We start from the raw sequence: 11,663 nt of genomic DNA, 5'->3' as shown, positions 1-11,663 counted from the left end.
TCCTTTTTCTTGTTTTTTTTGTTTTGTTTGGTCACAAATTCCTATATATATCCTGCATTAACTGTCTGCTGTGACACACATGACGCGCAACATTCAAAAGCTGAAATTTGAAAATCGTTCACAAGAATAGATAAACTGTATTTTGATGATCACATTTAGTTTGTTGAGAGTTTTACCCACCAGCAGAGGGCAGCATATAGCTGTCAACCTTTTTTCGGTCATGTCCTTACGTCTCTCCTAGAGACACTGCCATGCACTACCATGGGTGGGCATATCTCCATCTGTTAGACAGCATGATAATATCAGTGATATTTTTAGACCATGTAAGGCCTATTTCACATGGCTGCCTCTGTTAATGTTCATGTTTCTTCTTTGTTAGTACCATATCCTTTTGTACATGTTATTTCATTAATCCTCCAGTATTTAAAAATGTCTTATGGGTATTTAAAGACAGACTCATTTTTATTTCTAAAGCAAATAATATATGCACAAATATAGTCATTTCTCCAGGAAAAAAGGTGATCAAAAGAAGATTAAAAACCATAAGTTTTAACTCCTGGGAAAAATGATAACAATCCTTAATACAGTGCAACTTCAGAAATAACACAGAAACTCAACAGTTTCAAATAAAAATGTTAAATTTTAAAGGAAACCATAATTGTTTAAAAGAGATTAAAAGATACTTGGCAAATCGAGTTCCTCAGGAAGGTTGTTCCCAAAACTTAGGAGCTCTGCAGTTGCTTTGTTGCCTTTATGGTGAAGTGGGAACTGTTTCCTGCCTGAGGATGTCAGGCTGCTCACTAGCAGTAAAGAGACAGTAATTCTAAAACAAATGGGCAGTCAGTCCAGGCTTCAACTAACAGAGTTATCATTTGCTGCTGCATTTTAAGCAATATAAAGTCTACGCTGTGGTTTTTTGTTTGTTTGTTGTTGTTTTTTTTTTTGGGGGGGGGAGTCTGATTGATTATCTGATAAAAGGAACATTGCAGCAATCTGGTCATGAAGAAATAAAAGGTTGAATGACAGTTTGTGTGTTGCCAAATATCACTATGACATCTGTACCTTCTTTGATTTTAAAAGGTTTACTGACAAGGACGTGGTGTCTCCTGGTTCACTGAAATGTCATTATCAGTGCTTGTGCAAGGCAGGCTTCAGGTTTCCACATAATGATTGCATGGGTTGCCTTTAATGCTTGTAGGTCCACACCTTAAACTTAGCCTGTTTGGGTCGACATAGAGCAATTAGTAATATTAGAAGAATAATTTTAAATTGTGTCAAACTCTGAACATGCATTCATTTATGTGGAAACAAATGGCTCTTTTGATATTTTTAGACAAGAAAACATCAGATCCTTGTCGATATATCACCTTTGGATTAACATGTTCTGCTCTAACGCCACAATAATAGCTTTGCAAACTTTTACTGAACAAAAATGTTAGCAGATGTCAGTCTGTGGAAAAATTTACACCCTTGTAAATGTACCAGCATTTATAGCACACTGCACACTACAAGGTACACACATACACTTCATCTGCCTCACAGCCACAACCAATTTGAATCCACCAATTACATGTAAACATATGTGTTTGGGCTGTGGGAGGAAGTCCTGGTACCTGGAGGAAACCCCCAAATGCATAAGAACAGACCCCAGCTGGGTTCAAGCCAGGAATCTCCTTGCTGTGAGTCAACAGTATTAACCACTGCACCATCCTGCTGCCTTGTCCGCTGTAGCAAGATTCCTTGCATAATATTCCACCAAATTCCAATTTTTTACTCTTCCATGCAAAACTCCCTTCTGTTGCAAGATGTTTTTTTTTTTTTTTTCATTCTTTCTTACATGCATTGTGTGTTTTGGATTTCCCAACAACATTTCAGTTGGATTCAAATCTGGGCTTTAATTAAGTCATTCCGTAAGCCTCCGTTTCTTCTTTTTTGAACCACTCTTGTAGATTTGTCAGTGTATTAAGGATCGTTATCTTGTTGTAAGGTCCACTTCCAACTTAAACTTTGGGACAGATGGCTTCACTCTTTGATATGATGCAAATTTCATAGTTGAATCAATGACTGCAAGCTGCCGAGTATTAGAGACTGTGGAGTAAACCAAAATCATAACTTTTCAATCACCACGTTTCACAATTGGCATGAGGAGCTTCTTCCAAAGAAGCTGTCTTTGGTCATTGCCAAATATGTCCTTTACTGTGGCCAAACAGCTAAATCTTTTGATTAGACTGTCCAGAGCACATTATTCCAATAGGCCTGGTTTTTGCCAGTATGTTCACTGGCAAACCATGGCTTTGTTATACGGTTCTTTTTGGAAAGCAAAGGGGTTTTTTTCTTCTTAGTTTGCCTTACATGCTGCTCAAATATGTGCATGTATTATTGATAGTACATGCATGGACTTCTACAGTTGCAATTGAAGATCTTGTGGCCGGGTTCTTGGAAACTTCTTTTAACGTCAAAATCTCTGCCAGCTGTTTGAGATCTATTTGGAGAAGATGTTCGTTTCAGAGAAATTACTTATTTCACAAAAATGTGGAAATCTTTTCAAATCCCTTACCAGAGCTACACACATCCACAACCATTTGTCTGAAGGCCCCAGAGAGCTCTTTAGATCTTGGCATGACAGTTGTCATGACAGACATGACAATAGCTGAGAAAACATCAGACCCTCCATGTCAAAGGGTTTAAATAAGATAGCTTTCACCTGTCGACCCCAAAGGAGGATATATTCATTGGGAGTCGATCTGGAGCTCCCAATTTACGATTTGAAAGTGTAAAAAATATTTTTTATTTTTTGCTTGTGAGTTTTTTCTTTGATGACTTTTTTGCAGGCACAACTGTTTAGTTGTTTAAATATGCTGAAAAGCGTGGTACACATATTTTATTTTGTCCTGTGACTGCAAATCATTCTGCACAATTTAAGTCAAACATCAGTAACATTAACCAAAACACATTATGTTTTAGTGAAAGGTGACCTTAAAGACCATCCATCAATCCATTCATCTATCCATTTTTTTCAACCTATTGTTCATTTTGTTTCTGGTAATTTTGCTGTCACCGTTCCTGTCAGACTGACTGGATTAATGGGCACGTGGGCACAAAATTACTTCTACCAAAGCAACACAGCAGAACACAGAAAAGTCTCACCACATCCTGCCAGTAAAGACAAGAAAGCAAATCACATAAGACTGAAAACAGTGACCAAACCCACCCTGGTAAGTGACATCAACAAGGATAAAATACATTTCCATGTGCATGCAAGCATATGACACAGAGTCTGTGCTGTTTGTGTGTTATGCTCAGGCACATGTGACAGGCTCAGAGCTTGTGGCTGATGCTTGTGCTTGTCGGTGTGCTATACTAGCCAATATGTTGTGCGTGAAGCCAGCGCTATTTATAGAAATAACAGCTCCGTGTGCTGCATGTTGTGTTTATGAAGGCTGTGAAGTCAGTTTTCACTTTACTTCTTAACACTGCTGTGGGATTTTTTTTTTCAGGTGCCATTGTTGTTTTTCTGTTAGGGCAGCAGGCAGAAGACTTTAAATATCATAGTGAATAACCAACATCTGTGGCTGCCTCTTTGGTATGACTTAAAGTGGTATTTGGGGAAACCCTGCAGTTGATGTTTACCAATAATGCTGTGCTGAGCTCCTCAGTACTCTTCTGTCATTGCTAACAGTCATACGCCATTGAGCAGTGAGAGAGTTTCGGTATGCATGAAAGGAAGTTTTGTGGGCTTGCAGATCAGTCATAACTGTGAGAACAAAAAAAACGCTTTCTCAGATTTTTGCTTTGAGTGTCACGTTATGGCACAGATATGCCAACTTTTCTGTCGAACAAGCATGGCATGCTGCTCTTTGCAACAAAGTGTGGGCACAGCTGGAGAGAAACAAAACAAAAATAAGGTGCTCGGTCCACCACCTTCTCTCCATCTGATATAAGAATTCCCAGCATGCATTTGGGCAGTCAGTTGAGGTGCTTTCAGTGAGGGTGAGGGTTCTGCTGTGCCTTCAAAGCCCTAAGACCTCAGTTCTAGAAGAATGTACTTGTATTTCTTTGATTCTTTTAACTCCTGGATATAACACCTCGGTTTCACACAACAATGCACAAATTCTGCAATTTTAGACATTTCCATGTTTGACTGGTTGGTCTTACAATAGCATTTCTTGTGGATTATATAACAAGTTTATAATGGATAGAGAAGAAAATGGGTTCACACCTCAGACTCACAGGAAATATTTCCAAAATATATCCTTTTTTTTGTTTACTGCCATCAATGTCTATGTACGAGCGGGGGTGGGGGTGGGTTGTGGCTTCAAGGTCGCTGACTTTCTTCTGTGGTAATACACTCTGAACCCTGTGATGGTGAAGATCCAAAGGCAAAATCTGTTTATCACCTTACTGATGAGCGCAAAGAAAGCACAAATGCACAACAGCATCGATACAGCAGTCGCCTAGGTGAAAATTCAGCGTAATTAACACTTTATCAGAGGATTTCCCCCAGCAGGATAACACATGAATGGCTGGACAACAACTGTTCTGTTGCAGTAATTCCACCCACAGCCTATGGCTTGTTACTCGGCCTTTGGTAGCATGTGCTTGCCACTGTCAACAGATTAGCACACAGGCTTAAAGCCCTGTTCACAAAGACACTGTGTACAGAACTAGACTGCTTCCCTCTCATTCACCCATTCTATCCTATGAATCTGTAACCCTCCTGGACTGGCCCAAATAATTTCCCAGTTGACACTAAACAGGTCAAATAAAACTGCAAATACAGAAGTTACTATATAACCCACTGATGATAAATAAATAGCAGCTTAAAATGTCAACGCTACGTCCCTATTATTAGAGCTCACTGTACAATATATCTAACAGTCTCATAAAGGCTTTGTTTCAGATGAGGCTACATAAGTGTCCCTGTGATCTTTCATTTCAGCGCCTTCTAAATGTTAGTACCTTAGAGTTTGAAACATATAGCTGACTAACGTCTAATCTGTGCAGTTACCAGACAAACAACAACAAAAAATGAACAATGGAGTGCACAAAAATTTCAAGTTCTTCTTTGCGTTATGCACACTGACACATGAGTTAACTTTCTAACAAAATTGTGAAATAGCAACTACTCAGTTTGGGTCAACTGTGTAAATCACACAACCCCTAAATATTTACCACCTTTAGACATTGTTGGGACACCTTGATGTGTTTGAGTCGGCTTGGCTGAGAAGTGTCAGCTGCGCGCAGGAAAATAAATTATTTACACCCCCTCCTTTGACTTCAAAGGGCTGGCAAGCCATTCAACCCCAGATTTGGGGAGGTGGGGGTCGGAGGAGGAGTTGCTAGTCACTAGGCAACATCTGTCTCACCTGCCCCAACATGCCAGAATTAGATATTTACCTCTGAAGGATGTATGCACAGGGTACAAAAGGTACATATAGATGACAAATTAAAACCGAATTTATCAACTCCTACACTGCGATGGCTCTTTTTTTGAAACATGGTTTGAATTTACTTTTTCACTTAGAAAGACAGGTCACTACAAATTGTACACTGTGGCCTTTGCAGCTAGCGCATCTCAACTCAATTAAAAGCCTGCGAGAGATGCTGGACTGACATGTTAGAAGCAGCTCTTCAACATCATCAAAATCACAAATGGGACAGCATTACACCAGTGAAATTTCAGAGACATGTACGATCAGTGTCACATACTGAATCAACGCCTTACTAGGACAATTTATGTTGCTTTTTTGCTTAAATGTATTACCCATCTGTTCTTTTAAAAGCTTTGTCAGTATGAGTCATGTAGAAAGCTGACTGGCTAGACTGTTGTGTCCAGAAAACAGTGTGACAATGTGATTTTCCTCCCCATGTGGAAAACGGTTTTGTTGCTTCTTTATTGCGCAACAGCTAGCAGCTACCCTAAGACGGCCTTTTGCGTTGCAGTATCTATGATATTTTGGCTGTGCCAAGGGAAGTACAGGGAAGAACAGTGCACAATGAAACTTCGTGTCAAGTGGCGACACAAGGTGACCGTTCAGCTAGAAAATCAGGAACTTTGGCTTGAGCAACATGGCCACTGTATGAAACCTGCCCTAAGGGAGCCGTTGTTTATTTACCCTCTGCCAGCACGCAGACACAATGTTAACACAAAGCATGCCAAACACCACCAAACTCTCTCGTTAAAGCAGGCAAGTTCAAGCATGTGCCACCATCACACAGTATTCACAGAGACAGAACCAGTCTTCTTAGTGATTATAAATAACTCGTCCATTCATCTGGGAATCTCAGGTTAATATCCTGTTTTGTTTCTCTCAATGTGCATTTCAGCCATTTTTTCACATCTCTCGCACTGGTGGGAAAAATAGTAACTCGACTTTTTATTTCAAAATTAAAACTGAAGAGGAAAAATGCTTTGCCATTGCCATTGCTTTTACATTTTATGAATGTTTCTCACTACCCGCATTTGCACAAGTACTCCAACATAATCCGACAACACAGATGACGTTTTAAGGATCACAATGACCAGAGATGAGACATAAAACCTTTATCTTCCCATTGCTCCACACTGATACGTAGGTAGCTCTGTTAGCCTGTTTGATCAGGTTGTGTGCGGATGATGCGCACGTGCGTGCATGTGAAGACCTGGCCATGCGTGACAACAGCAAATGACCACCTATCCGTCACTGGCACTAGGGCCAAAGATTAACATGAGCTTAGGCTTGGCACCAGCTGGACCACAGCCTGGAAAGAGAAAACTAGACAGTACTTAATGCAAACATGGAGATCTGAAGAGAGGAACGTAAAGTATTTCGCATGATGTGTGTTTTTTTTTTTTTTTAGTTTATTCCTTTTAACTGGAATCATAAAAGTTATGTGGGAAAATCCAGCTAAGAAATCCCCGAGAGCAAAAGCAAAAAACACAAAAAAATCCCTCCACCTAATTTCTAATTGTAAACTCAAGAGATCCTTACAATTTCTCTCTCTCTTCTTATCTTTTGTCTCTTTCAATTTGTCTGTCTGCACGTCTTAGAATGTGGCTTTTGGTCTGTGACTTATATTGAGAAAACAGCAAGCTGCCACAGGAAGACTGTGTTGTGCTGAAGCAGTTGCTGTGGGTGGGCTGAAAACGAGAGAGCAAGAAAAACAGAAGTTAACAGTAAACGTCTCCGTGTGTCCCACCCTGCTTAGCCTGCGTCTAGACTGGCCTCCGTGAGGCAGGCGGCAGTCATAACAAGGGATTCAGAGAGCAAACAGGGCTGTTTTGCGTAGTTAGCCACTCGTCTATGGAGTTGCAATCAAGAAAAAAAAAACCCTCTGCATTTAATTGGGGCTGAACAAGAAGCTCACAGTGCAACGTACAATTATGAGATATAAGAGGAGACAGTTCTGAGTTCTGACAGTGTGCCAACATGCCCCATGCACTGGGCAAAAGGACCTGCAACCGTTACTAAGCACTGTGCCAAGGCTGTTGGCCTACTTATGAGCTGTTCTCATGTTAGTGTCAAGCCAAGAAAATCTACACATACACACATGCACCCTTAAGCAAGTCTTTGTTATTTAAAACATGCCCTGCATTTAGGCCAAGATATTTCAGCTTGGCCCATCCATTATACCATGCTTCAAATTGAGCTTGTTGGCCTTTAACACAATTGGACAACTGAACAGAGGTGGCTGTTTGAAGAGCTGCACTGACTTCAAAATAGAGCAATCAGCTAACACTATTTTTGCAACCATGCTCTCATTTCCCATCCTTGTTACTGATGATGCCACTAAAGATGCCTTTGTTGACAATGTGAAGAGCTAACTGTGGTGATGACATTCCCAACATGACCTCAATCAAGCATTTTCATAGCCCGGAGGCACAAAACAATTCAACAAACTCAGACACCGCAGAGAATCTCTTTACCCTCATTTTTATAATGAATGCAATTATATTAGGAAAATTGTTTTACTCCTCCAACAGGCAGTGGCCCTGACTAGAGAGGGGCTGTTTTGAATTTGTTTAGTTACTGTTTACAGTCAATTGTCAGTTTCTTTGACCACCCTCTATGGACGGCACCATTTCTGAATTACAGTTTATGCGCATAAAGTCAGTTAAAATACAATCAAAAATAACTTCAGTACTCTACACAAAGAATAGAAAGAATTGGATTCAGCATTGTAAGCTGAATGCACACCACCCTATGACTGGATATGTTGTCAAACACCTTTAATGTCATCTAAACACTTATTTGACTTAATCACCAAGGGGAGAAAAATGCTGAATATCATTGGTCATTGAAATGTACATTAGAATAATACACGCTAGGCAGCAGAAAACTGCAGTTATCACCATATGTCAATCATGGTCTTATCAGTGATACTTAGTTTTAGCTATGAAAAGGTAAATTAAACTGTAAACTCAGGAGATCTGGACTAGCAATCCACCTCAAACTGCACAAATAATGTATTTGTTAAAATATTCCTTCTCAGATTCGAAAGAAAACTGAGGTTTCACCCAGAGGTTAACCTCAGCACTGCCTGAGGGAAGAGCTATGCAATGAATGGAAAAGCAGGCCACACATCTATCCAGGCCATTTTTATTGATCCTTGAAACCCCTTTCACAAAGACCATCCCACCCCCCATCTTGACCACAAAAGGGGACAATATAAACAACCAATAAATAAGAATCTGCGTGATTAAGGCGGTTCTACATCTCCAATAGAACACAACAGTGTGGACATGTTGGAGTTATACAGCTTCATACAGTACAAGCAGTAGATTTTTCAGAACATCACATCTAAAAAGGCAGCACTTCATGAAAAGTGAACCATTTTTAAGTTTGGATGAAACTCCCATTGTAATGAAACAACATTTTACTTCTGTAATTTAAAAAATAAAAATAAAAACCCATGCTCTTTTAGATGACACTGGCATCAGAGCTTATTTCAAGACTATGCCACATAGAGTTGGGAAAAAAAATAGCAGAAAACTAATTTTATTTTCCGCCCCCAACCTACGTTCAGAAAAAGATCATTAAACCACTTCAATCCCAAAATGGAGAAGCTGGTTGTTCTTTATATCAGGTTTCTCAGATAGGAATAAATAAATACACTTTTTAAACTGGTAAACTGTCTTGGAGTCCAGGCTTGGGAGGCTACATAGTGTCATAGCATTGTTCAGAGTGGCTTTTAAGAACTTCAGCATTTCTTTATTACATTCATGTCCAGGAAATAGGAGAAGTGGGCCCTAAAGCCATCCACCCTCTGGCCACAAGTGCACAAGACGCATGCCCTGTGCATTCAATGCAAATACCCAGAGTTCTCCTTTGTGCACCCTGCACAGCATTGTGGTATAGTCGTACGGAGAGGTGCTCACAAAATAAAAAGTGAGGAAATGAACGCTCTTCGTCTGTTCTGAACAATTCTCACTCTTCTGTCTCCATTTTTGCGCAACTGCAAATAATGTCCTCTCAGCAACTAACAGTGCTTGGCTGCTGTTTGCTGACAAAGTCCGAGATGAAATCAAATTCATTCTGGCCCAGGAAGAGTTCTGGCAGCTCCTGGACTCGGTCCAAGCCCAGCTCCATGACCAGTGAAGTCAGGACATCTTCGTCAATCATATCCGCATCCATGCCATTCAAGGCTAGTGCCGGGCTAGCCATGTGCTGCATGTTAGCCAGCTGAGCTGGGCTCATGCGGTACTGGGCCGTGGGCCCCATGTGGTTCCCACCCATAGGACCCAGCGGATGTCCATGGTACTGGGTGTTGAGTTTCTGCAGTTGCATGCTGGCCATTAGCTGCTGAGAAGTTAATCCTCCATTCATGAACTGTTGTTGCTGTTGCTGCTGCATATGCTGGGCCTGCTGTTGGTGCTGTTGGTGCTGTTGCGGATGCATGTGGTGCTGCTGTTGTGGATGATGTTGTTGTTGCTGCTGGGGCTGGCCATTATACATCATGTGACCAGAGGTCATTTGATGGTGACCCATCTGGGCCCCATTCAGCTGTCCATTCATGGGTCCAGCCACCATGCCCTGTCGCTGCCTCATGGCGGTCTCCATGTTGGCCTGAGTGCCACCATAGTGCATCATCTGGCCACTGGGCAGCACCCTCATGCCCTGCTGGTTGGCATGCTGCTGGGGTCCTGCCTGTAGGCCGCTATTCATACCCATCCTGTAACCGTGGAGACTGGCACCCGCTGAGTTGTGATTCATGGGCATCATCAGATGATCTGCCATGCCTCCTGTCTATGGACAGAGAGGAGACACTGTTAGAACAAAGTAAGGGGCAGGCAAGGTGTTTCAAAGCACTAAGAAAAATTAGGAGAACACCAAGCAATATGGAATGTGCAAAGCTAGCCACCCATTTAAACCAGTATCAAACTGGTTAAGACAACAACAGAAATAATGTCACCATGTTTTAGGTTTTACTTGGCTGTGTAGTCCAAACCGGAGTCTCTATATAAATACTGACTTCTTTTACAGTCACCACGCTCTTCACCTTCATTGAAAAGAAACAAAGATACACGCTTCCTTACAATGTCACGATTCCACCTCGAGTTAAACCACCGAAATCGATTCCGGTGGAATAAATAAATAAAAAATCTGCAAGGTTGTTTTGCCCACTGGCTAATACTGAGAGAAATACTGGTGTGTTTAGTCTTCCTAAAACCTGCTCTCTCTTTGTGCCAAGGAATGAACGCCCAGGTTGAAATTACAGGTTAACGTACACTGTTTGGGTACATTTTAAAGCCAGATAATTCATCCATGACGGGATCGGCAAAACAGAGGCAAAATGCGTGCATCGCGTAATGCACAGTTTAAAATCCTATATATGTTGCATGACAGCTGAGGCAGAAAAATCTGTTACATTTTACGCACGTAAGGTTGCAACAAAGAACACTGACATCATGCAACATCTCCCCAACAGCTGAATCACCACAATTCTAACAAGGTATAAAATTAAACAGAGGCTCCCGATTTCCACCAATTACGGCGATTCGTTTGTTTAAATGTTAGTCTCTGATAATATCCCCCACACTCTAGCCTAGTGTTATCCATTTTCGTAATCTCGACTTTGAAACAAGGGAATGCAAACAATGGAGCAGCAGCAGCAGCCCCCAAGACCACCACAGACTAAAACCCCAATTTCCCCAACAAATAAATCCGATAAAAAAATCACTTACCCGCATTCGCTACGTTTCCACAAAGTTGCGCGACTTTTCTTCAGCTCCGGCTTTTTGAACAGTTTTCCTCTTGTAAGCGAAGCTCCTCTGAATTACAGCGTGTATTCCACAGGGTTACGCTTCATGCTCAAGCGGGGACGGTGTGCACAAAGACTGCCGCATCAGATCTTGAAACGACTGCCTATTTTCTGGGTCAACTCAGGGATTATGTACATCTAAAAAGCTCAGAGGAAGGCAGTCGGGGAGAGGTGGAGCCTCGGTCCTGCCTCTTCTTTGTTCCTATTGGCCCTACTTAATATAATTGTGCATGGGCGTAGAAAAAAAGGGGGCAGTTGGAGAGTTGTGACACAGTAGCCAATTTAAATACCCTCCTCCCCACAGTTTCTTTTTGAAAGATTATTTAGACATCTTATTTGTCATCAAAGCAGGCTTAAATTTCCTGCTGTGTTTGCAAAAGGCGAATAAAATACTAGAGTGACAAGGGATAGATAGATAGATA

General features: G+C 41.2%; 1 protein-coding gene across 1 annotated transcript; it reads right to left on the bottom strand.

Annotated features, from left to right (window-relative positions):
* Positions 1–8,563: 8,563 nt before the first annotated feature.
* Positions 8,564–11,415, bottom strand: cited4b (Cbp/p300 interacting transactivator with ED-rich tail 4b). Its single transcript, XM_084943647.1, has 2 exons — positions 11,165–11,415; positions 8,564–10,226 (listed from the first exon to the last, which is right to left on the bottom strand). Exons 1-2 carry the CDS (start codon positions 11,168–11,170, stop codon positions 9,453–9,455), a joined length of 780 nt encoding a protein of 259 aa, XP_084799773.1. The 5' UTR covers positions 11,171–11,415; the 3' UTR covers positions 8,564–9,452.
* Positions 11,416–11,663: the final 248 nt, after the last annotated feature.

This window comes from Perissodus microlepis, chromosome 11 (genome assembly GCF_051167445.1).
Source record: "Perissodus microlepis isolate ML-2025 ecotype Zambia chromosome 11, ASM5116744v1, whole genome shotgun sequence".
NCBI classification, from domain to species: domain Eukaryota; kingdom Metazoa; phylum Chordata; class Actinopteri; order Cichliformes; family Cichlidae; genus Perissodus; species Perissodus microlepis.
The sequence above is the reverse complement of the archived record's forward strand: the minus strand, read 5'-3'. Positions and strand labels throughout refer to the sequence as shown.